Raw genomic sequence first — 27925 nt, 5'->3', positions numbered from 1 at the left:
TACCACATGCTAAGGAAGGCATGTAATTTTTTTTCAATTTTTATTATTATTTAAATACTGAAAATTCCAAAAATAAATTAATTCAAAATTAATTATATTTTTTTTAAATCAAATAATTAATTAATTACACATAATTATAGAATAATTATGTTTAATGCATAGACAAATATTTTACTTATCAAATAAGTCCTTTTGCCCATTTTTGTATTTATCTTTGTCAGTGTTTGTTTGAGCAATTTCGGGGACCATGGACCTATAACATTAAGCTCCAATAAATTGAAACTAAATAATTAAACTCTTTAATCATAATAGTTAACTTATTATTTATGATATTTCTCCACTATAAATTCAGAATTAAACTCTTTATGTTATAGATATACTTTTACAGAAATCTTGTTTTAAGTTGTCCATAGATATAACCATCTTACAATAGTTCAACACTCTAATTAATTAGTTCATAAATTAGAATGGAAGAATGACCATTTTACCTTTCTAATTTACTTCTTATTCCTTAAGTACCATTAATTCACTAGTGAACAATTAATCTATAATCTAATTATAGATTTGAGCTCAAAATCATTTAGTTCCAGAAACTAATATACGATCGGTTAGGAAAGATTAGATTCCGTATTGTTGATACATGTTCCCAGCCATCCATGATATCAAATCTCCAAAACAAAAGTCATTAGCCTCATTCTATGAAGAGACCTTAACGAATGAATAAAAAGATTTGATAAACATGAACAGGAGTTCATGAACAGTCAGGATTTAGGTTGATCTATAAATGATCATAAGTTATGATATGAATTACAAGTCTTTATTATTAAATGGTTTTTTGGATAAAGACTTTTGTTCATATCGGTCCATGTCATATATAATCATATTATATAAAGCACATTTATCGAGATGTCTTACCACATCAATAATCTGAATCTAGATTATTTGTATCAACATGATACTCAGTAAACCGTACTTACAACCCCAATTAAAGAATTCCATAACTTCAATTTGTTGTTGTTGACTATTTTTATTCATTAATGTGATCTTAATTCTCTCGTACTAATACAAGATCACATCCTCAATAATGAATATGGAATTTTTCTGATATTTACAAAAATTATTCAAACAATAATTTAATAATCTAAATATAACAATAATAGACCATTGTATTTATTTATTCATCGAAATATTAAATGTCTTTTACATGCTTTTAGGACATACTCCTAACAATCTCCCACTTGTACTTAAAGCAAGTAAGGCATTTCTCTTAATCCCATATTACGTACATGACCCTCGAATTGCTATGCAGGAAGCGTCTTCGTAAACAGGTCTGCCAGGTTGTGTTCTGATGTGATTTTCATAATGGACACATCTCCTCTATGTACGATTTCTCTGACTAAGTGGTATTTGCGCTCTATATGCTTTCCCCTCTTGTGGCTTCTTGGTTCTTTAGAATTAGCCACTGCTCCATTGTTGTCACAGTAAAGAACAAGTGGTTTTTCTACTTCTGGAACCACTTCCAGATCCATGTAGAACTTTTTCAACCAAACTATATCTTTAGCTGCTTCACAAGCTGCTATGTATTCAGCTTCCATGGTTGAATCAGCTATACTTGATTGCTTAATGCTTCTCCAGACAACTGCTCCACCACCAAGAGTGAATACTGACCCAGAAGTAGATTTTCTACTATCTTTGTCAGATTTAAAATCTGAGTCAGTGTATCCAGTAGGTTCAAGGTTACTACTCGAATATACTAGCATATAGTTCCTCGTTCTCCTGAGATACTTGAGAATATGTTTCATCGTAATCCAGTGTTCCAAACCTGGATTTGACTGATAATGACTGACAATTCCTACTGCATAACATATGTCAGGTCTAGTACATAACATTGCATACATTAGGCTCCCTACGGCTGATGCATATGGATACTTTCTCATGTCCTCTTGCTCTTATGGTGTCTTTGGACCCTGATCTTTGCAAAGAGTAATTCCATGTCTAGTCAGCAATTGACCCTTTTTGGAATTTTCCATAAAGATTCTTTCAAGCACTTTATCAATATAATTTGCTTGTGAAAGTTCCAAGAGCTTGTTCTTTCTATCTCTTAGAATTTTAATGCCTAGAAGATAGCTCGCTTCTCCCAAATCTTTCATTTGGAATTTGTCAGCCAACCATTTCCTTACATTTGATAATGTCTCTACATCATTCCCAATGAGTAGGACATCATCAATGTAAAGAACTAAGAAAACCAAAACTTTCCCTTTGATGTATTTATAAACACATGCTTCGTCAACATGTTGTTCGAATCCATATGTTTTGATAGTTTCATCAAATGTTAAGTTCCAAGATCTTGATGCTTGTTTCAATCCATATATGGATTTCAACAACTTGCATACCTTTTGATCTTGATCCTTCTTAATAAACCCTTCTGGTTGTTCAATATATATGGTTTCATCAAGTTGACCATTAAGAAAGGTTGTTTTGACGTCCATTTGTCAGATCTCGTAATCATAGATGGTAGTTATGGATAAAAGTATGCGAATGGACTTAAGCATGGCCACAGGAGAAAATGTTTCTTCATACTCTACACCTTCTCTCTGTGTGTAGCCTTTGGCCACAAGCCTTGCTTTATAAGTCTCTACCTTTCCATTTGCACCCCTTTTATTCTTATAGATCCATTTACATCCAATGGCTTTGACATTGTCAGGCAGATCTACAATTTCCCAGACTGTATTAGAATACATTGATTCCATTTCTTGATTCATGGTAGCTTGCCACTTATCAACATCAGGTTCTTCCATTGCTTCTTTAAAAGTCAATGGATCGTCCTTTTCAGAATCTGATACAAGAACGTGTGCCTCATGTTCGTAGCGAATAGGTTGTCTCACAATCCTCCCACTACGAAGTTGCACTGGTTTTTCCTTTTCAAGAATTGTGGTTTCATTGGTTATTTTATCATTAACTGATGAAGAAGATGGAGATGAATTTTATCTGTCATTAGTTCCTGTAAAACTACTTTGCTCCAAGGTTTAAAATCATTCATATAGTCGTGTTCTAAAAAGGTTGCATTCGTCGAAACAAATACCTTTTGATCACTTGGACTATAGAAAAATCCACCTCTTGTTTCTGGAGCATAGCCCATAAATATACACACTTCAGACCTTGAATCTAGCTTTCCAGATTTAGGTCTTAGCACATGAGCAAGAAAACCCCAAATACGGAAATGTCGTAAACTAGGTTTATTTCCATTCCATAATTCTAGTGGTGTCTTTGTCACAGCTTTGGACGGAACTACATTCAAATGTAATTAGCTGTTTGAAGTGCATATCCCCAAAATGATAAGGGAAGTGAAGAGTAACTTAACATAGACTTGACCATGTCCAACATGGTCCGGTTTCTTCTCTCTGAAACTCCATTTTGTTGTGGTATTCCAGGTGCTGTGAGTTGGGATAGAATACCATGCTCCAGCAAAAAAATCTTTGAATTCAGAATCCAAATATTCACCACCACGGTCAGATCAGAGTGTCTTTAAAGATTTACCTAATTGCTTCTCAGCTAAGGCTTTGAAGTCCTTAAACCTATCAAAAGTTTCTGACTTCTTAAGCATTAGGTAAACATGACCGTATCTAGCATAGTTGTCAGTAAATGTGACAAAATATTCATAACCACCTCGAGCTTGTATGTTAATTGGACCACATACATCACTATGTATAAGCTCTAGTGGTTCTTTGGCTCTATTTCCCTTTGAAGTGAAAGGTTGTTTTGCCAATTTTCCTTCTAAACAGGATTCACAAACCGGTAGGGTTCCAACTGTTAGTTCCCTCAAGGGTCCATCTTTAGTTAACCGGTTTATCCTATCTAGACAAATATGACATAATCTTAAGTGCCAAAGATACGTGTCATTTTCTTTAGAAACCTTTTATCTTTTGTTACTTTGTGGAATAGCTACTTTGAATAATTCATAATTATTGAGTGATTTTTCAATTGGATTAAGCATGTACAGTCTGTCCTTTTGTTTTGCATGACAAATATTGTTCACATTCCTTGAAATAAAAATCATATTATTATTAAAAGAAATGCCAAAATTTTGTTCATGTAACAAAGATAAAGAAATAATGTTTCTAGTAATTTCAGGAATAAAGAGAACATTATTCAAAACTAGAAAAAATTTCTTAAATTTAAATGGACTGTTCCATATGCTTTAGCTGAAACAAGTACTCCACTTCCCACTCTCATAGTCATCTCTCCTTGCTCCAACTGCTTTGCGGACTCAAGCATCTGCAAACAAGAACAAACATGATTAGTGGAACCATAATCAACGATTCATGATAATTTATCATGTTCCACCATACAAGCTTCGAGTACAAGTAAATCTAGTTTACCTTTCTTTTTCTCTTTCAGCTCGGCGAGATACTTTGGACAATTTCTCTTCCAATGACCATCGACATTACAATGGAAACATTTTCCTTTGGGTGCCTTTTGTTTGGGGTCATTGTTCTTTTTGTTCTCGGGTGCCTTGGATGACTTCTTTGCCTTTTTCGGATTGTCCTTTTTAGGTTTGCAGTCATTGTTATTGCTTTTCCTTTTCTTCTTAGAAGAAGATGGTTTTTCTTCAGCCTGACTTGAGATTTTCTTGTTTAAAGACTCAAAAGTTTGTAATTCATTCAGCAATTGTGTCATGTTAAATTCTAATTTATTCATGACATCATTTGTTGTGAATGTTGAAAAAGCAGGAGTTAAAGACTCAAGTATTATGCTTACTTGTGTCTTTTCATCCATGACTGCTTCGTGCATCTCAGCTTCATGGAGTACACTGATCATGTTCAAGACATGCTCACACACAGATTGACCTTTCTTCATCTTAGCATTCATGCAGGTTCTAGTAGCCTCATGACGAATTTGATCAGATGGGCGTCCAAACATTTCCTTAAGAGATTCTAGTATCTCAAAAGTAGTTTCCATGGATTCATGCTTTGTTCGTAAGACATCACTCATGCTTAAAAGCATATAGCACTTAGCTTTGTTATTGGATTGAATCCATGCATCAAATTTGTCCTGAACATGTTTCGGGGCAATGGCGCTAGATTCTTCAGGACATTCCTCATTTAGGAAAAACTTGTGGTTTTCACTAACCAACAACAGATTCATATTTGATTTCCATTTTATGAAGTTATCACTCGTTAATTTTTCTTGTGCGATTAAAGCAGTGATTGGATTACCAAAGATAGATATATTCTAAATAAAAAAAAATACAAATATTATTATTATATTTAGAAAAATAAATATCAAAGTTTCAGAAATTAAACGTGATGCATGAGCATAATTAAAACACATAAAATAAAGTTTAATTTCTACGATAAAACTTTCTAACAATTAAAGTGCCGCCTTAGGGTCGGTCAAATTAATCTTAGAGAATTTAAAAGACGTTCTTATCCTTATTGTTTAAAACTTAAAATAACTCATTATTTTCTCTTTTAAACATTAAAGTACCTCTTAGTTTGGTCAAGTTATGATTATCCACTGCAAAAGCTTAATCATAACTTTGTGAGTGTAACACATTATTTCGGAATTCATGACTTAACTTAGGACATGCCGCCTTAGGGTCGGTCAAACCTAAAATACATTATTAGTTCCTATCTTGGTAAGAAATATAACCTTGCTATTGACATGTCTAGACACCTTCCTTAGGGGGACGAAAACAAAACCGTCGGGAGGCGCTATTCATATCTCGCGGTGTTATATTAATAATGGAGACCACGAGTTATGTTGAGTTATCAACCCTCTCCCACTCACTATTTTGAAATAAGTTTTTTTAACCTAATTAATTCCAAATTAATTATAGGTTCTTTAAACTTTATGAACATAATTAAAATTGGTAAGAAAGCAAGTTTCTAGGTCCATATCCAATTTTAAATTACCAATTATGTTCATCTAAACTTTACTAAAAAACAATTTTAAAATAAAGTTGGTTTAAAGAAATTATGTCATAAAGACTTCAAAAAAATGGTGTAATATTTTACCAAGTTTTCAAAGAATAAAACTAAGTAATTTATATGCAATTGGTTTCGCAAAACAAATCATATAAACATATAGGACAATCCTAATAATCATGTTTCTACCAATGAGATGCTTGATAATGACTGTGTGGGGTTTTTATGTATGGCACAAAATGCATGAACATATTAGCAATCACATGAAAACAATTATTTAAATAAATAAATAACCAATAAATGTTGAACCGGGTGCTTTTGGGTATTTCTAATTTTACAACATCTTTATAAAATAAAAATAAAATAAAACCGCCTTGATCTCCATCGGGTTTCTTTACTTTACTTTCGGTAGGATATGTGTCGTTGGTCCATAATAATAATAAGAAAACAATTTTCTAATTATCTTGATTAATTAAAACAAAACTTTTAAATAATCATTGTTTTATTTTCCTTCTAATTAAAATAACTTTTAATTAAAACAGAAATTAAATTTAACTCAAATCTATTATTTAAAAAAAATTAAATAAGATATTAAAAAAGGTTTGTTAGGATAACAAAATTATCTCATTATTTAAATATCAAATTTCTAACAAATAGGATATTTAACATTTTAAAAAATAAAAAAAATTATCAGATTAATTTCAGAAAAATTTCAAAAAAAATCTGGACCAGCAAGACGGGGACACATGGCATCAAAATTGTTGTCGGGGGGGCCCGGTAGCAGCTCGGAGGGTGGCCTCGGAGGAACGATGGCTGAATTCTGAATCCCGGGCTCTTTTTTTACTTTGTGTGATCAGAATTATAATTTTATGGTGTCAAAAACCAAATAAAATTACATAAATCATATGCCCCTTAATGGCTTACACAATGATCTAATCATGAACAAATCCTAACCCAAAAATACCATACAATTAACGATTCAACATTCTCATTCATTCAATCATATTAAGTCATCCATTCATTCATCATAAATAAATAAATGCATAAATTAAACCCACACATATTCAATATATATGTGTGTGTGTGTGTGTGTGTGTGTGTGTGTGTGTGTGTGAAGATGACTCTGGTACCATTTGTTGGTTTTAATAGATCAAATCAGAGATTATATGCAGCAGACCAACAATCAAAATTGTTAATTTAACCCCACAAGATTTCTAGATCTACTTCTTCACATACATATATATATATTGAATCAAAGAGATTAATAGAAAATTATCTCAAGTCCTTCCTTGCTGCTATCTTTTTATACGGCAAAAATCATTGAGATCTCACACCAAGATCTTCCAAAATGTTCTCAACACTCAAAGAACGAGTGTGGGCTCGCTATACAAAACAATAGGCAAAATCTATTTATCAGATGTTCTCAACACATGAGATCTGATAAAGTTTGGACCTAAGTTTTTGAAGAACAGTGACCTATTCTTGTATCACTATTCTATTTCTCTCAGGGAGATTTCACGATCTGTTTTCTATCACTGAAAAAATTCTCGCTCTGAAAAACTAATCTCCTATATTTAATATATCCAATATATTAAAAATAAAATATTAGTTATTTAAAACAATTTAAAAATAACTAATCAGTTATTAGATTTTGTTTAAATAATAATATTTTAATCATATTACAATATCTCATTATTTATTTAATATTTAAATAACTAAAATTGTGGAACAAAGAAACTTCTAGAAGCTTCTTGTGTGTGTAGCACAATGACTGTGCATTGTGCTACACGTGTACCACATGCCAAGGAAGGCATGTGATTTTTCCTAATTTTTATTATTATTTAAATACCGAAAATCCCAAAAATAAATTAATTCAAAATTAATTATATTTTTTTAAATCAAATAATTAATTAATTACACATAATTATAGAATAATTATGTTTAATGTATAGAAAAATATTTTACTTATCAAATAAGTCATTTTGCCCATTTATGTATTTATCTTTGTCAGTGTTTATTTGAGCCATTTCAGGGACCATGGACCTATAACATTAAGCTCCAATAAATTGAAACTAAATAATTAAACTCTTTAATCATAATAGTTAATTTATTTATTCTGATATTTCTCCACTACAAATTCATAATTGAACTCTTTATGTTATAGATATACTTTTACAGAAATCTTATTTTAAGTTGTCCATTGATATAACATCTTACAATAGTTCAACCCTCTAATTAATTAGTTCATAAATTAGAATGGAAGAATTACCATTTTACCTTTCTAATTTACTTCTTATTCCTTAAGTACCATTAATTCACTAGTGAACAATTAATCTATAATCTAATTATAGATTTGAGCTCAAAATCATTCAGTTCCAGAATTAACCCTTAAGGGAACTAATATACAATCTATTAGGAAAGATTAGATTATGTATTGTTGATACATGTTCCCAACCATCCATGATATCAAATCTCTAAAACAAAAGTAATTTGCCTCATTCTATGAAGAGACCTTAATGAATGAATCAAAAGATTTAATAAACATGAACAGGAGTTCATGAACACTCAGGATTTATGTTGATCTATAAATGATCATAAGTTATGATATGAATTACAAGTCTTTATTATTAAATGGTTTTTTGGATAAAGACTTTTATTCATATCGGTCCATGTCATATATAATCATATTATATAAAGCACATTTACAGAGATGTCTTACCACATCAATAATCCGAATCTAGATTATTTGTATCAACATGATACTCAGTAAACCGTACTTACAACCCCAATTAAAGAATTTCATAACTTTAATTTGTTGCTGTTGACTATTTTTATTCATTCATGTGATCTTAATTCTCTCGTACTAATGCAAGATCACATCCTCAATAATGAATATGGAATTTTTCTGATAATTACAAAAAGTATTCAAACAATAATTTAATAATCTAAATATAACTATAATAAACCATTGTATTTATTTATTCATCGAAATAATAAATGTCTTTTACATGCTTTTAGGACATACTCCTAACAGGTTGTTTCGAGCACTTGTGTCTAGAGGTTTTGAGCGCATTCCTTAGTGTTTTGTAGTACACTTTCCACATACACTTGCACCTATATCACCAGCGAGACGCGACTTTATGGCATGTGAGGGGTCGTCTAGCGTTCCTCCGGGGGTCGAGTTTGTAGACTTGTCCTCAGGCTCGGGGTCCCCCAAAAACAACCCTTACCAAAACTACGACACCTTTGAGGGGGGCCTGTATATGTCACCTTGAATGCATGGCCGAGCTTAGGCATAAAATCTGGGTGGTGGAGAGCGAGATAGATTCAGTTTTGAGGGGTGATGGAGTTCCTTTCTCCTTTGATCTTAATGATCACATTGCAAGCCTTAGAGTGAGCCTTCTTGACCTACAAATGGAGCTAGAGTTCATGGAGGGGAACCTCCCTCCTAAACCCTCAGCCTCGTGTTCTCCCTATAGTAGCCTCGAGGTAAACCTTGGTTCCCCTCAACCCTTGTCCTTAATCCACCCGTGTTTGACGCTTCCACACTCGATGTCTCGATGGAAAACTCACGCAAGAAGAAGAAAATGGAGGGTAAAGTGCTCTATTTTGACCTCACATTTTTCCTTTGGTTTTGCAGACATGTCAAAGAGAATGAGACGACAGGTTGCTCCCGAGAAGCCGGACTCCGGTCCTTTATTGGCGTCCACCATCATTTCCAACGTGTCAGAAAACAGGTTGTTAGTGTTGTCCGAGAAATACCACATTAACAAGAATTACAAGCTATATGTACCATCCAACAAATGTTTGGCTAATAATCCCCCCAGGGCTATGTTGCTATGAGCGAACATATTTTGAAGGCGAGTGGGACCATTCCCATACACCTGTTCTTCGTCATGGTCCTGAATCACTCTGACCTTGCTCCACTTCAGCTGGCACCCAACAGCTGGTTGACCTTAAGTTGCCTGTATATGGCGTTCATGAAGCTTAACGGTCATGCTCCCATGGCCTAGGAGGTGCATTTCATGTACAATCCCATGCCCACTCCTAAATCTAAGGGCTTCTAATTTTTACAGAAATCCAACTCTCAAGTTTCTTTGATAAAGGGTTCCGTTTCTAACCCGGGTTCATGGAAGCGGGACTTTTTCTTTGTGAAAGGTCCCCTTTCTATCCGCGAACATTTTTTCTTATCTCCAAGTAAGCACTTCAAGTCTTTCCTTTTATATTGAGTTTGCTACTATGGAACTTATACTCATATTGATAACCGAGTTGATTGTTCAGAGAGTTTCAGTATCCCCGACGTTCTTGAGTCGGAGGTGGCGCTGGTAGATGTCTTCCTTGATGCAGACCCTGCAACGAAAATGGATGCACATCTCTTTGATGTGACCAACCTCAATTACTATGGTCTATCCAAGGTGTCGGAGCCCGACCTGCTATGGCACATCTTTGAGTGAAAGAAGAAGGCAACTCTGGCAGAACCTCACTCGGGCGAGGGTGATGTTGAATGGGTGCTTAAGGAGGCTTCACCCAAATCTAAACGTCCAACTCGACTATCTCCAGCCTCCAGAGGACGCCCCTCTTCTGCTCCTATGGACCGCGACACGATTTCTCATTCCCGCGGTCCCCAGTCCATGCAAGGGCACTTCGTTCTCCCTTCCTTCAATGAATTTTATAATCTTCCTTATGCCCCCGTTAGTCAGGGCTAGTCGAGGTACCCTTCGTCTGATGTTCCTGTGCCTCCTCCTCGCTCGGTGAGTGGGTCATCTGTCCCTGCTCACCCGGGCGCTCCTGATTTAGAGGGGACGTCCTGGGTGGGTCGCACATTAGCCCCTTATGTGCGAAGGTATGCCCGAGTTTCCGAGGGTATCCCCGAGGCCGAGTGGAGAGGTCTCAAGAATTTTACCATGGCGGAGCTTGGGGAGACCCTTGTGCACTCCACAACTTGGGTGAGTTCATGCGTCTTACATTGGTCTTTTTTGTGTTTTGGGTTCCTTGTTTGCTCACTTTTTGCTTCCCTGCAGGCTTCTCTGGTGGCTCAGAATTTTGTAGACTCGACACAGGACCTATCTTCATCCAATGCTGAAAGGGATCGTCTAGCGGTCAGAGTTCAGGATCATGAGGGACAACTTGCCGATGTCAACCTTAAGCTGGAGAAAGCCCTGGCGAAGGCCTCTTCATCATCCAAAAAGAAGAAGAGAGCAGAAGCTCAATCTGAGGTGTTGCAGGAGAAGGTCACCCTCCTGGAGGCTAATTTGTCAGAGGTTGAGTATAAGTCCATAGAGGGAATGTGGAGGCAGAATCCTGGTTTCGACTTCTCCTCCTTCGGTGACCATGCTGTTGCCAAGGTGGCCGAGTGGAATGCTCATGGCAAGAGGCCTTGAGATTTCATTTCTACAGTTTTTATTTTTCACTTCGATTTGGTTGTATGCTTATTCGAACCTTATTACGCCGGAGAGGTTTCTCCTGGTCTTTTGCTTCTTCCTTCAGGAACTTTTTTAAGTCTTGTTGTGGTTGGTGCCGACTTTATCCTGCAAAATTATCATGACTTTTTTCTTTTATATATATATATGTGTGTGTGTGATATATTTTTTTTGTTTCTTTATGCTTGAGGTCCTTTTGAGCCCACTCCTATATGCAGGAGCAAAAGGGGTTCGATAGGTCTCTCTTTTTTCTAATAACTCATTGATGTTTTATTTGGACTGGTAGTAATGGTCTCTTTGGTTCATCTTGATTTTATTTGTAAGGATATGTTGACCATTTGGGTTCTGGCTATCCTTTTATATATTTCACACGCGCTTTTCATTTTTTGCGAGAAGCATCCTTCTCGTCATTATGCATAGTACTATTTTTACAAGGGCCTCTTTTAGGACCCTTTTTGGCTAGACGGCTTAGTGGCCGCTCTAGGCTTATTGGTGGATGCTCTTCCTGAGGTCTTTCCTCTCGTGGAGGTATCAGCCTTTATTGGGAGGTTCTTCCTGTAGGACCTTTTGACTCCCTTGATGTTCATAAGGGTAGCTAATCCTCGTGAACTCAAGAAATGCCTTGCGAGGTTGTCTTCTTTATTTTTTTTTATAAGGGTCTCTTTTAGGACCCTTTTTGGCTATATACTCTGCCCCCCCAAGTGGTTGGCGAGATTTATCTCGTCGGGCACTTTGATCATTTTGCTCCTGCACTTTGATAACAATTGGTGATAGGTACACGAGAGTTAGATACATACTCACGTAAATGAGGAGTTTGACATGTCAATAAGAAACATATTCATTAAAAATGAGTAGAGTACATAGGTATCTATGGAAACATTGTTCCTACTACATAGTAGGGCATTTAGGCTACCCCTCTTATTCATAGCTGCTTCTAAGGGGAGGACTCACAACTATGTTGGGAGGCTAATTATGGTAACCCTCTTGATTTATCGTACTAAAAGGGGAGTTTTACCCGATGTTCCCTCTCAGGCGCATATGCACAACCATCGATTCTAATCTCCTTAGTAACTCTGGGGTTTAACTCATGTGGGTTTGTGCTCCCATGCACTACCATCGCCATAGGTACTGGAAGTTTCATGACTGTGTGGAGGGACATGTTATAACATTCCCTTGCTTCTTTATGTTCCCCTTTCATGCTCGCTACCCCCCAGGAGTTGGGAATTTTATGGCCAAGTGGTATACTGAGGTTATCGCCTTCAATTCTCCCAGGGAGGGTCTCCCTAATACAACATTGAAGGCCGGGGAACAACTTACAACGAAAAAGTTTGTAATTACAGTGGTCTGTCTGGGTGGCTCTCCCATGGTGAGGGTTAACGCGATTGTGCCTAGGGGCTATATCGAGTCTCTTGTAAACCCATACAGGGAGGTGTTGCAGAGCTTTAGGTTCCTGATGCCCAGTCCCATCTTCTCTAAGGTTGGGCGATATAGGATGTTTACGGAGCTCCCATTGTCTACCAGAACTCGATGCACCTTCATGTTAGCAAGTTGTACACTTAATACCAAGGGGTCATTGTGTGGAAAATGCACACCCCATACGTCTTCTTCGGTGAAGGTTATTGAATCGTTTTACCATTAAAGTTTTTAGGGGGTCGTTGTTCTAAGCTTAACATGCATGGGGGTGGACTTCATCTCGCTTCCTTGGCATATCTATCTCGCCCCTTTCTCGATTCTCCTCTGAATCCTTATCCTCCGAAGAATGTCCTCACCTCTCCTTGCACCTCTGAGGCTACATCTGGTGCTTGTGGTGAGTGTGGTCTATCATCTGGTCTTTCATTTTCTCTTGGACGTATCTACCCAAGTGCCCCCTGGATATGAATTCCTCAATTTCCACCTTTAAATGAGTGCATTCTGTCGTGGTGTGGTCGAAGTCTTTATGATACTGACAGTACTTTCTGAGATGTCTCTTTGACCGATCTCTCTTCATTGGTGGGGGTCTCTTGAAGGGGACCTGATTCTCGTTTGCTACGAAGATATGTTCCCTAGTATGTGTCAAGTCAGTGTAGAAGGTGTGGGATGTTTTTCTAGGGTTACCTTTGTGTTTGTGCTTCCTCTGATGGTCATCTCTTGGCCCTTCATACACTATTTTCTTTTTTACAACATTCAAACCTTCAGGGGCCGAGGGCTTAACAAGTGATGCCTTTAGGTTCTCATGGTTGTCTTTGACACAAATGTACTTTTGCGCCCGTTCGTAGAAATCATCTAAGTCAATGACCTCCCTCTTTAGCATGTTATCCCACAGATTACTACCCAGGCGCACCCCGACTGTAATGGCCATTTTTAACTCCCTGCAGGTTAGGCTTCCTACTTTGGCTGCCTCCATATTGAACCTATGGATACAGCTCTTCAGGCTCTCTTCTTCTCCTTGTTTCACATTAGCGAGGCTGATGCTTGGCATGGTGTAATCATGCACAACGTGATGTTGCTGGAAAAATTCGTCAGAAAATTGTTGCCAAGACCTATTGGACCCTGACCGGAGTCTCTTAAACCACTTGTACGCAGGACCCTTTAATGTGACAACAAAACAATGGCGTTTGTCTCTGCTAGTAATTCCCCTTAACTTCATTAGGTCATTGAATGTGTCAAGATGGTATTTTGGATCTATATTGCCCTCGTAAGGGTTCTATGAGGCTCTTTGAAGTTGGTTGGGAGTCGCACGGCTTGGATTTCCCCAATGAAGGGCGATTCATAATCAAACTCATCATCGATAGTGTGCCCCCCAGATGCGATGATTATCTTGCTCCGTAGGCTCCCTATCTCGGTGTCTAAGTCTTGCCTCTTTTTGTTCAAGGAGTCTGTCAAGTAGGATGGGTTGGCCTTTCCTTTCCTTTCCTTTTGTCTTCTGAGGGAGCCACAGGAGGTGTGGTCCTCCCGTTCATCCTTTTTCCTATTGAGTTCCTCCCTCAAGTCCGGGGGTGTTTCCCTTGAAGTGACCTCAACTTCGTTATGAGGGTTAGCGTTGTTCCCCCGCTCTGGCCTCTTAGGCTGCTTCGCTTGTCTGGGACGTTCATGTTGCTTTGGCCGAGGGTATTGCTAGTGGAGAGTCAAGTCCTCCCATCATATACAGGGAGTGTGGTTTCTCCTCCTTCATGGCCTTCCCTTTTTTGCTTAGGAATAGGCATGCTTGACTTTCCCTGTAACAGGCCATTCAACACCTCTTGCATATTTCCTAAGGTGGTTTCTAGCCTTTGATTTTTTTGGTGTAACTTGCATATCTCCTCTTCATAGAATCGAGTCCTAGAGCTCGAGCTTATGGAATGTACTCGGGGACTCTTGTCGGGTCTTCGCATTGATGGACCCAAATCTTGCCGGCCAGAGTTTGGCACCTACGGCGGCCTTGGGGCGGAAACACTCCGGCACCCATTGTAGGGGAAGCCGTCGGTCCTGGACGATTTCCATCAGGCTGAACAGCTAGGGATGAAGCCTCCCTTTTATCTTCAGGAGCCCTGGGCTCCTTTGGTGCATTCATATTTTCGAGTGGTGGTGGATTTCTCATGGAGGCTTTCAGCTGATCTCCGTCCAAGTGGACCTCAACCTCTCGTGGTTCTCTTAGACGCTTGGAACGTCTTGTCATCTTTCTCTACCGGCATCAATAGAAGAATAGTGGCTTAACACATATCCTTCCCACAGACGGCGCCAAACTGTTGATGGTAAGAACTCGTTAACTAAGTTAGATCAAGAACTTTTTGAGTTGTCAAAGAAGTGAACTTAAACTGACTAAACTTCAAGCAAACTTCCTTATGATTTCAAGAACACAAAATGTAAATGTTGGAATTCTAGAGTGAAAATAGAGAGAATGTTGAATATCACTTTTCATTAGAAATAACTGGTTACCAAATTCTCCAAAAATTTGACCCCTTTCTCAGGTGAAGGGAGGTCATATTTATAGTAGAGCATTATTGGCTCACTTTACATGGTGGTCCCTGGGGACACGACCCTCCATATGCAGCCTACAGATGGTAGTGGTGCCGAGATCATGGTGGTCGGCTCCAGTACACGCCAAGGGTCTGAGGGTGCACCTCAATTCTAGTACCTGGTTGTACCTCCACTATACGTTTAGTACCAATGTCAGAAGCTGGTTGGGAAGGACCACGTCAGGTATCTTGCACGTACGACCACTACTTGTCTGGCGTGGAGTTAGGGTCTGTCATCTGGGGTTTTCAGGACCGTACCTCCGTACGTGTTTCGTACATGGAGTGAACAAGGTTCACCACTTGTCTGCACATTCCTCACACATATGTTCTCTTCTGGTCATTCGCAGGTTTTCATCCTCACAATGCATCCTATTCTCTTACCTTTATATGTTGAAGTCTTTTCGGGTCCTCATGGAAGTTATGACCCTAAGGAGCGTGGAATACGAGAGCCTCTCGAGATGTAAGGGCGTGAAAGTGAGGTCCTTGACGCGAGGCGGAGGCCATGGTGCGAGACGGTGTCTGCGAGGCCCCTTGGCACAAGACATAGAGGCGTATGGGCGAGACGGTGTCCATGAGGCCCTTGGCACGAGACGCAGGGGCATATGGGCGAGACGGTGTCCGCGAGGCCCTTGGTACGAGACGCAGGGGCGTATGGGCGAGACGGTTTCCGCGAGGCCCTTGGCACGAGACGCAGGGGCGTGTGGGCGCCCACGAGGCCCTTGGCGCGAGACGCAGGGGCGTATGGGCGAGATGGTGTCCGCGAGGCCCTTGGCACGAGACGCAGGGGCGTGTGGGCGAGACGGTGTCCACGAGGCCCTTGGCGCGAGACACAGGGGCGTGTGGGCGAGACAATGTCTATGAGGCCCTTAGTGCGAGATGCATGGGCATGTGGGTGAGACAGTATCCACGAGGCCCTTGGTGCGAGACGCAGGGGCGTGTGGGCGAGACGGTGTCTACGAGGTCGTTGGCGCGAGACGCAGGGGCGTGTGGGCGAGACGATGTCCATGAGGCCCCTTGGCGCGAGACGCAGGGGCGTATGGGCGAGACGATTTCCATCCCAAACCTATATTTTGAGGGTCACGAGGCAGGGGCCTCGTTCAAGCAAAATTTTGGTATTCACACTCCCAGATGGCTAGGGTTGTTTTGCCCATCTATGCCCTTGGTCAGCCTCTATTGGGGCCTCGTTGTTACTCCTTTGCTCAGATTGGGCCTGAAGGTTGCTGTCTCGACTTGCACTCCTTGCACTTCGGGCAAGCCTCTGAGGAGCCCCTTCTCCAGCTCGAGGTCCACTTGGAGCCTGTGGCACATCTCGTGCTGGTTATGGATACCTTATTGGAGAGGGTAGATGCCTTATTGGAGATGGCGGTGGCCTTTCTCTGTTACCAGTTGGAATTTCAAGTTCTGGGCTATTATTCTGAGCTACTTGTGGGGGAGCTCGGTTATTCCCAGTGTCTACAGGAACTTCTCTGGTTTGGTTGGCTGGTGTCGGGTTTCAAGATGAAACCTTTGACTGGGTAACCCCAGTATTTACCCTAGCCCTTGCTTAATCTTATCGGGTTCTTTGCTCGATCATTCTAGCCGTCGTACTTCCTCAAGGTCGCACCCTAGTCCTCCACGGAGGTGCCTGAACTTCAGCTGCCCGTCTTGCCATCTCCTCATTTAACCGACTAGCCTCGACTAATCCCTTCCACAACCTTTGGTTTTCCAATTCCATCATTGGACATACCTGTGAGGAATGTAATAGTCCTGATTTGGTAACCTGGAACTTTGACCAGGATCTCGCAGTTGACCTTGATCCCGCGGTGTGGTTGATGCACTCCCTTCATCGGCAGTTTGATCATTGACCAGTTGTTTTCCAGGCCTTCGATGATGCTCTTTAGTGCGGGGAGTGTTTTGCTCAGGGATTCCTGGGAGTGGTCGTCCACTTCCTGATCCGGGGATGTTTACAACAGCCATTTTTATAAAACGGGGTGTTTGAAAGAATGCTTAATGCTCTCAATGAAAGCATCAAACTGTTGACGATATTTTTCGTCAATTAAAAACAAGAGCAATTATGCAAATGAATAATTAAGGAAGAAAATAAGAAAATATATTTTTTACGTGGTTAGTAGTTAAATATACCTAGTCCAGAGTCACATTTATTTATCTGTCTACGTTAAAGCTTTGAAAGCAATTTCATAGAGTTTTTGTGTAGAAGAATTGAGCCTCTCCCATAAATGACTAAATCCAGATATTTATAGACCTAGTTACAGATATTGCTTCTCATATTTTTAGGGAAGTTACAACCTAATTTTCTTAAATTCAAAATACAAATTAAATGAATTATTTAGATAAATATCACTTAAATAAGGGGTTGTTTACACACGGTATTAACCAATCCCTCATGAATAGGAATATACAATTACATTCACGTGTGTTGCTTTAACGCGCTTTCGAGCTTGCTTGTTGCTTAATTGAGCTCAATATTCCAATAACGTCGCCTGCTTATCTGATCAGTCTTTCAAAACGACCTTTTAGAGGAAACCTCTGCTTTCGAGCTCACAATTCATGCTCGAGTACCAATGACGTGGCACCTTAGAACTTATCAATTATTTGTACAAGTAATCATGCTGAATACTTTTACTACTTTCGATATTTTCACTTGCGAGCCTATATTTCGAAGCTGCTAATTCGTTCTCAAAATTTGAGTGTAACAACCATCAAATTTTTTACATAGCTATAGCTAATTGTAATAAATGAAACTACATAAATAGTTTAGCCGTAATTATTCCTATATTTTTTATGCACTTATTATATCTAAGAAGAATTTTATTATATAATACTTACTCATATTTTCCATTAATTAAATTAATTAATTAAAATATGAATAATATTTTATTATATAATTAAATTATTTATTTAATAATTTAAATAACCACTTTTCTAGTTAAGTAAATGAATAATTATTCAGTTTATTAAAATTTTATTTTAAAAAAAAAGATAACAATACTTAACTCATCCCAACATTAAACTAAATATAATTGTAAGGGATTTTTACAATTATATACCTATAATATAAAATAATTACAAAAATCACCTATAAAATTTTATTTACAAAAATACTTTTCTACGTCATCGAAAAATACCGGATTCTAAAAGTAATATACCTGAATTTGAAATTTTCTCGAAATCTCAGTTTTCTCGTTTTTCTAGATTTAAAAAAGTAACATTTTGGTTACTTAAAATGTTAATAATTTACCAATTAATTACTTTTTTCATGAAAAAAATTATTTTTATAGTATATTATTTTATATACATTTTGGTTACATCCAATACTTATTTTTTGAAACTTTTTTTATCTTAAGACACTGATTAGTCATTTTGAAGTTATATTATAGTGTCTTATTACTTAAGATATTTTTACGTTGCCGATTAGTCATTTTTTGGAAACTAACGAGTTACAATAAAATATAACAAATTACTATATAGTTTATTATTAAAAGTTACTTTTAGTATACTATACAGTAATTTTTTAATGAAAAGTTTAATTCATTTTTTAGTCACTAATGTAATTTATATGGGAGTAATAGTGTTTTTTTTATTAATCAAACAAAAATTAAACTTAAAATTTACTTTCGAATTATAATAATAAATACACATTTCGGTATTTTATTATTAAGTTTTCATTTATCAAAATAAAAAACAACTACATAGTTACTTTTTAAATACAACACATAAATTACTTATTCCAATTTTTAAGAAACTTTTCCATTTTTTTAATAAACAAAGCTAAAAAGAAACTTAAATGTTATTTTTCAAATACAACACAAAAATTACCACATCCCTATCATCTTCTTAGACGACGTCAAGAAATTCATGCTTGTCATATACCAAAATGATCACCTTCAAGAGTAGGTCGCGATGGTAAAAGTATAAATAAAATGAAAAAAATCAATACTAGATGTAATTTTCACTTTTATAAATCCTTTAAGATTCCAATTGATTACCATTTGATATATGACTAAATTTTTTAAAGTAACCAACAAACTCAGCCCGTTATCAAAAATAGTCTTTTTTATATTCTATTTAAAAGTTAACAAACAATATCCTAAAGAATCTATTTTAAAAAAGTTACTTGGAATATTTTTAAATAAATTTTAGTTGTTTAGAATACAATATAATATATTTTAAATCTAAAGTAAGAATACAAATTTTATTATATTAAATTTTGATGAATACAATCTAAAAAAGAAACTAAAGATTGTTTTTTATTCTGGTCATCTTCTCTGACGACGATAAAAAAACATATGTTTCTCATATATCAAAACGATCACCTTAAAGAGTAGGTCGCGATGATACCACTTTTGAGTCCAACCGACTAACGATGTGACTGGAAATTTTTTTTGAAGTTAATGAGAAGAGAGAGAAATAAAGAAACATTAAAAATACAAAAAACAAGTATCTTGTATATATATAGGACAATTCGTCTATAGGGACTTCACTTTAAGCCCTACCAATGAGGTTCTTAGTGTTTCTCGACCCGTAAACAATTTTCGGCTCGAATTTTTTTTATGACCGTGTATATTGTAGCTATTTAGAGCATCCTATAAATTTTCAAAAAATTCCGAATAGTTCACGGTACCGAAAACTAGATTCAAACATGTTGTTTTCCACGCGCATAAAAAAAATTAGTTGCGTGTGTAACAATATTTTTTAACTTAGTTTTCGGTATTGTAAACTATTCGGAATTTTCTGAAAATTTGCAGGATGCTCTAAATAGCTACAATATACACGGTCATAAAAAGAATCGCGCTGAAAACAGTTCACGGATCGAGAACACTAAGAGCCCTACCGATAGGGTTTAAAGTGAAACCTCTATAGGAGAATTCTCATATGAAGAGAAGGATGAGAATAAGAAAAAAGTAATTTATATCGGGTATAAAAAAAATAGTATAATTGTAAATATTTTTCTACACCTTATTATTGTAAATAATTTGATAAAAACAGAATTTTCGTAATTAAAAAAAAACCACATTATTCCCTTATCATTCTAATTAATTTCCGTTCTATTAACAAACGCAACTTAATTTATTATTAAATTTTCAAACCTCGTTGGAAAAAGCACCCTAAAAAAAACCTTGTTGGAAAAAAAAAACAAATATTCATTAGTTCAGAATCACTCGTATTCACGTGCAATTTGTTACCTTTCTTAAACTCAACTTAGGTTGTACTTAGTACTGACTCCTGTAAATCTGACGGTTCCAACCCAAACCTGAAAATAACCCTTTAACCAACTAACTCCTCTGTTATTCTTGTTTTATAAATTATTATTTTTTTATTTATTTTGTTCCTTCTCCGGTCTATCAAATTATCAAATTCCCAATAACTCCTTCGCCCTTTCCTTCTCACTCTCTCAGAAGCTTTTGACAATCCAAAACTCAGTCCCCTGCAAACCAAACCAACCCCAAAGGTTAAATCCGTAATTTTCCACGACCTCCGTCCACAATGAACCCACCCAAGCCCGAACCAGACCGCCCGGTTCTGGCCTCAACTTCCTCGCCACCGCGCCTCCTTCTGAGCTCGACCCCAACCTCTGGCTCCCAGAGGAAGATCGCGATCGCCGTTGATTTAAGCGACGAGAGCGCCTACGCCGTCCGATGGGCTGTCCAAAACTACCTCCGGCCCGGAGACGCCGTGATCCTCCTCCACGTTCGCCCCACGAGCATCCTCTACGGTGCTGATTGGGGCTCCATTGACCTTAACCTCAACAGCAACAGCAGCAACAACAACAGCCAAAACAAAGCCCTTTCGTCTTCGTCTTTCTCGACGACGACGGAAGAGTCTCAGAGGAAGCTCGAAGACGATTTTGACATTTTCACGAACACGAAGGCCCAGGACTTGGCCCAGCCATTGGTGGACGGAAAAATTCCTTTTAAAATCCACATTGTGAAGGATCACGACATGAAAGAGCGGCTCTGCTTGGAGGTCGAGAGGCTAGGGCTCAGCGCCGTAATCATGGGGAGCCGAGGGTTCGGTGCCTCCAAGCGCACAGCCAAGGGAAGACTCGGCAGCGTTAGCGATTACTGTGTTCACCATTGCGTTTGTCCGGTTGTGGTGGTAAGATACCCGGAAGATAAGGATGGCTCTGATGATAGCGTTGGCACTGTCGTAATGGGTAGTGGGCCTGTGGCGAAGGCGGCGGTACAGCAGGTTGAGCTGCACCCTGTGCCGGAGGAGGAAGATCAAGAGTACCACGACGCTCCTGCTGACCCCTAAGGTTAGATCATAGTATTACTATTACACCATTAACACTAGACTCTGTTTTGAATTAATTAAAACAGAGTGGAAGTTGTTTTAGTCTGATTTTTAGGTGGACAATATAGAGTGGAGGTTGTGTTGTGGAGTATGGATTCAATAGAATAACAAACGAAACTATCAAAGGATTTACTTTCATACCCAAAAGAAAACATAATCGGAACAAATTGGTTCTGATATTTGAACCTGAAAACTGCAATATTAACTTGGATTAACGGCGGTGTTACTTCTATTCTATTCTATTGAAGCTCAATATTGATATCTGGGCACTAATGAAAGTCACCTAATTTAGTTACTGATGCTGATGAATAGAGTAATTCATAATTCTTACTAGGGGTAAATAGGAAATTTTCCCAAGAAATATGCCTGTGTAGATTTTGGTCGTTGGATTTTTTTTATTTTATTTTTTGAAAATTCCCCTGAAACTGTACCAATTACTGTAAATGTGTCACTTATGTTCCATTTGGTTTATTATATTAATCAATTTGCTCACAATGATGTGCTAATGCGTCAGGATTTGACAGTCCTGTAATCTTAAAAACAAATACATACATATATAATACATAATGATAAATTTTAAAAATATGTATATGTTTTTCAGAACTATTTTTTTTTAATATTTTGCATCAATGAATTTGATTTTAACTAATTTTCAGTTAGTTACATGTGGGTACATAACAATTTACTTAAAAATGAATCAAAAGTAATAGAAAGGTATTTTGCAATAATTTCTATAATTCAGGAGCATTTTTGCCACACAAAATAATTAAAACTCTGCAATGACTAATTCTGGAGAAAAATTGCTATTTGTCATCTTCCTAATTAGGACGATGTAGGGTACGCTTGCCAAATTTAGTTCCTTCACTCTTCATTCATTTGTGTTACAAATCTCAGGCCTTGGCCTCTAGGATTTAAGTCTTTTGTATGCTTTCTACTAAAGTTATTGCAAGTGAAAATCATTGAACGAACTGAACGTTGTTGACATTTTTTTAAAATTTTTATTGCAGAAGCTGACCGAGGCAACCCCGGAAAATGTCTCTACGATTAAAGGTTGTCAAGTGGTCAAGAATGCATGGAATTTTATTTGTTTATAAATTTATTTATGCATTGCAAAAATGAATGAATCAATTACCGTGTATGTCTTTTCACCTCGAATATGATATGAAATGATTGCTTGTGTATAATAATCAGTCGTTTGTGGTTCATAGCTTAATAAGCAACAAAAAACATTTGTATGTCGTTTTGTTCAGAACAGTTTTTCTTCTTTTAATTCTTGTTTGACTGTGTTGGTATTCATTTTCAGTTTTCGACTTAATGTCTAGCTATTACACCCTTTAACATATTTCCCTGAAGTCAGCTAGCACAGATATGAAGATAATCAAAGTACCTAGCAAAAGCAGAGTTGTGATACTAATTAATAATTGGACTGTAAGATATTTATTTAACAGCAATAACAGCAATTCCATCTCTTCAGTTTTGGTTTATCAATTCAAACACACCCTTGCAACTTAAAAAGTAAACGGACGACCATTCTGCTAATCAAATTAAGGTCTGCTCACAGAGCTCATATGAATAAAAATGACCAATAAAGGAATTCAAACCAGGAATCTCACAAGCCACAATTGAAATAACAAATTATATTGTGATGCCTGATAAATCAATCTCATAGATCTCCCAAAGTTCCTTCACTTCGACTCCTGCGCATCGAAAGATCGGGTTTGATATTCATCAGTTTGCTGCCAAAATCCATATAATTATGCCGACTAGTTGTTACTTTAGTCCCAATTGGAGGCAGGCGACCACCATGTCTCCCCTTTGAACGCTTTGGAGACACAGCTGCTGCTTGACTTCCACGGCCAAGCGCTGAAGAAGATGGATGCCTCTGAGCTGTTAGAATACCGCCTCTCCTTGTTTTATGATCTGGTCTGAGACCACGGTCAAACTGGTGGGAGCTGGTGCCTAGCCGGACCGATCTCTCTGCAGAGTCCTTCAAAGTGCTGGCTTTGATTGTTTGCCTGTTGAAGTAAGCCAGATGGGGAAGAAGGCCTTGAAGATGTTTCTTCAGCTGGTCATCTCCAACATTCTTCTGTGCTGGGTTCCCCTCCAAACTGATGGCTTGTAGGGAACTGTAGTTGGCAGCAAGTTGACCAAGACATTTGGCTGTCGAGATTTTATTGAAACGTAAATCCAGCACAGTTAATTTTAAGAGACGGTGAAGACCCTCTACTTCACTGATTCTGTTTCCAGCTAGGTACAACTCCTTCAGGGAGGAACAAGAAGCCAGGCCTTCAAATTCAAGAATTGATTGGAGAAGATTAGTGACAAAATTACTCAACTTGGTTTTCAAAGCTACTAGATTTTGACAATTTTCAAAAGAGAAAACAAATACTATACTCAGAAAACAAATGAAGTAAAAGAACAGTCAGCAACTCTCAAGGTTATTAATGTTATGATCCAAACTATATCATACCATGTCCGATTCTGAAAATTCGGTTGTAGCTCAGGTCCAACACCCGAAGTCTGGTGAGTTCACGCAACCCCTCAATCGTGGAAATATTGTTCTTTGACAGATTCAACATATGAAGTCCTCGAGGAAGAGCACCAGCAGTTACTCTCACTGAAACCAGCAGGCAAGAATAATAATCAGAATGCTAAAAAAGAACGATCATTTTCACAAATTACCACATAGCAGAAGCATGCTGAATTTACCCTAAAAAACATTTGAGAAAATAATTAGATAAAAAGAAAACAGATTCAAACCTATTGAGTTTCCTGACAGATTGAGCACCCTCAGACTTATGAATGCACTCAGAAATGGGATCACAACCAATCCATGGTTTGCCAGGTGAGCTGTAGTGGTGGCTGCCGTCAAAGAAGATATATACCTTTTAGCCACTTCCATGCCAGGAGTTAATTTGTCTTCCACCTTTTCTGCAGCCAAACCATTAAAAATACTGGAATCTCTCTCCATGTGATCATTAGACTGGAATGATTCACTTGTTTCCTCCAGAGGACTGCAGTGCTGAAGATCACTAACCCAGTCCTCAATGCGCTTAATCTTAAAATCCCTGTTGGGCAATTCATCCCACTGATGAAGTGAGGATCCTCCTGGGATGCTTTTCGCTGAATCAACTTTGTTCATAACTGGCATAATCCAATCTTTGGCTATACCAGAATAATTGCAAGAATCATAATTGTCATCAACATACTTTTCAGAAGGGCAAATCTCAGCATTACGAATAGTGTCTCCTACTTTTCCTTGCACTGAATGTTTCTCTGCATCATGAATCGAAATATCTTTCCATCTCATGTCAAGTCCACGTAAATCTTCAAAAGATTTTGAATGTAGACCTAAATGCGTACGCCTTGCAGAAATTGGTGAACAAACACTGAGATTTGGTAAAGAAAATGATTTTGCAATCCCACGTGGAGTACGCAGAGCCTGGTCACTGCCCTCACCAGCACATTCACCAGATAACTGAGTATCAGAGTTCTCCTGGCCTTCCTTCTCTGAATGCGCTGGTTCCCCAATTGAGTAGATGGATTGATTATAAACAACATTACAACTTACTTGAAAACTCTCCAAGGTTGGAGCTTTTCGATTCTGATCAGGCAGGCTTAGTTCTTGATCTTCACTTCTGTATCCGACAGCAAATACAACGGCTTCAGGGGATCCATCACAAGAAAACCCTAGATCGGTGTCATTTTCAATTGGACTGTTTGCAGAAACCATCCCCTCTCTGTACAATCCACTTTGCAAAGACTGACTTTTCTTAAGGTGTCCATGCTTAGAAACTAGTACCTTATCTTCAACAGTAAACTCGTTCTTCATGTCCTCTGACTTCCAACCACGCTCAGAAGAAGAAACATGCTTAATGTCACTAGCAATTCCGGGATCTCCATGAGAATTCAATAATAAGGAGCTTGGTTTGTTCGGAAGAACCTCTGGGAAACGACTATGAGAGCAATCTTGCAATGTCTTGTGCAAAGCTTCAGATGAAGATTGAATAGTTTTCTGTATGAACACAGACACAAGTATACAAAGTCAATAAGCCATATCTAATCTACTGATGCCGAGGTTCACCAGAAATGAGTAAATTATTTACCTTATGTCTGTGGGTGTTGATGTGAGCATTGAAACATGAAAACCTTACCATTGTGGCAATACCAGAGCTGCTTCCTCAGGCAGCCTACCTAATTTTTTTACATGAAAAACAATTTTTTCTTTTATAAAATATTACTGCTTATTAATGTCTGGAAGCCTGAAATAAATACTTATTTTGTTGAATACTGGGGCAAACCATAGTCAAGCTTCCGAAAACTCAGCCAGTTGTGTCATTAGCCATAATCCAGTGACAAACCCTCGGAAACACGACACAATCTCCAAATACTTGATGAGATTGATCTTCTAAGAACACAAAGCAAAATCACTCTCTCATTGTCACCCCACACCCTCTTACAGGTGCGAGAAGAATTTGATTTTGTTGCAGCTGCCAGAGTGAGAAAATCTTTATGCCAAATAGGAGAACACAAATCAAATCATGCATAAGAGTGATGACCTGATTTCAAAAAGAGAGGCAAAAAATGCATCATCAATGACCTGACTGTTTGTGTAGACACACAGAGAAGAGCATAAAAATTTGTAAGTAGACAAATGAAGAATCATAAAGATTGAGCAGCAGCATTCAAGATTAGAATCACAGTAACTACTGACAGCAATAAAGGAGACTAGAACATCACCATGCCATGATTTATTCAAAATCTTCCATTATTTTGTTTTTGAACATACACAACTGATTCAAGTTAAAAGAAGTCAAACATGAAGGTTCAAATTTACATAGCACTTTCTTTCTTTTTGTCCCCCTCCTGGAAAGCAACCAAAAATGTGAAATTCACTAAACCGACTCAGTATCTCAATTCTTGAATAAAACAGAAACCACCTAAAAATTTGGAATCTTAAGACAACAGCTGCAATTGAATTCTAGGATTTAGCATTCTTAATCAGAATATTTATTTATCATTATTTGGCATGACTCACAACAAAGATTGAAAATAAACAAGGAAAGGTTACAATCCACCTAAAAAAATTGAAACTCAAAGTGGACGAAAGCTCTGATAATCACATTCACAGATTTTATATTAAAATGAATGATAATTCATATATCATGACAATATTCAATGCAGCAAGAAATTGAGCATAATGGGACAATGGAAGAAGTTAACTGTACCAAACCATTTTATCCAATGAGCATTCTCATTCAATATATAATTATAATATTGGTAAATTGAAGGAAAAACAAAACTTTCATTTAGTTCCATACAAAAAAACAAGAATAAAATGAAAAATCATAACTGGGTACAATCACAAACATGTATATAAGGTAAGAAAAGAGAGAGAGAACAACAACATAGAAACGAGCTTTTGCTATGAAAAATAGGAAACCAAAATATATTACCAACAAAACAAAGAATGAATTAAACTGGGATCTACCTCTCTCCCAAGCCAAAGTAAGAAAGAAGGCGCCTTCTTTGAGTTTTTCTTATCTGTTCTTCAAAGAATGGTTTCTAATCTTTCTCCTTTATCTTGCGCAAGAGAAAATAATATAAATATAATTGTTGGGAATGTATATATATTATATATATTAGTAAATGGGAATAAATATCGTTTGAATAAACGGCGTGAAGAGAAGGATCAACCCTAACCTCAAGCTCTTTACTTGGCTGTGATTTATAAACCTAAACAACGACCCGACTTTTTCTTTATAATTATTTTTATCATGAATTGTTTAATCAATCACATATACCCTTTTCTTTTATTAAAAGAAAAAGAAAAAAAAAGCTGAAACCAAACTAGATTTCCTTGTTTAGGGTACAAAATATATTAAAGATGAAAGAAGAATTTATTCTTTCTTTTTAATTTCTTTTATTCCAAAAAAAATTATGAGAAAATTTGAGTCCACAAAAGTGACAAAACAGATACAGACGTGGGGAAAGGGGACCCGTCTTCATGAACCCAAAAGCATTCCGATTTAGTTGTCGGTTCTTTAATTATTTTTTTTAATTTTGATTTCATTCTATAAATTACCCAATTTTGTTTTTGTGGGAAAAGTAACTAATGTACATAAAATAGTAATTTCATCCACTTATCTTCGTGTGAGAGACCGAACCAACACGTGTTATTTTGTAATTGTTCTAGCTAAAATATATTATTAAAATTTAATTTTTATTAATTTAATTTTTTTTATAAAATATAATTTTTAAAACTAAATAAAAAAATTAAGTGTTCTTTTCTTCTTCTTCTTCCCACTAA

At 37.2% G+C, this 27925-nt stretch overlaps 2 protein-coding genes across 2 annotated transcripts; one reads left to right on the top strand and one right to left on the bottom strand.

The window, feature by feature from the left end:
- The first annotated feature begins 20561 nt into the window (after nt 1-20561).
- Nucleotides 20562-22889, top strand: LOC133817655 (universal stress protein PHOS32-like). The gene is made up of 2 exons (XM_062250234.1): nt 20562-21577; nt 22623-22889. Exon 1 carries the CDS (start codon nt 20806-20808, stop codon nt 21574-21576), a length of 771 nt encoding a protein of 256 aa, XP_062106218.1. The 5' UTR covers nt 20562-20805; the 3' UTR covers nt 21577; nt 22623-22889.
- Nucleotides 22890-23066: 177 nt separating this feature from the next.
- On the bottom strand, nt 23067-27256 carry LOC133817654 (uncharacterized). The gene is made up of 6 exons (XM_062250233.1): nt 27107-27256; nt 25917-26174; nt 25722-25809; nt 24376-25630; nt 24086-24232; nt 23067-23901 (listed from the first exon to the last, which is right to left on the bottom strand). The coding sequence occupies exons 3-6, from the start codon at nt 25770-25772 to the stop codon at nt 23279-23281; spliced, it is 2076 nt and encodes a 691-aa protein (XP_062106217.1). The 5' UTR covers nt 25773-25809; nt 25917-26174; nt 27107-27256; the 3' UTR covers nt 23067-23278.
- Between the last annotated feature and the right edge of the window lie 669 nt (nt 27257-27925).

The sequence above is a fragment of the Humulus lupulus genome, chromosome 2 (assembly GCF_963169125.1).
Source record: "Humulus lupulus chromosome 2, drHumLupu1.1, whole genome shotgun sequence".
NCBI lineage: Eukaryota > Viridiplantae > Streptophyta > Magnoliopsida > Rosales > Cannabaceae > Humulus > Humulus lupulus.
This window is presented reverse-complemented; position numbering and strand designations above follow the sequence as displayed.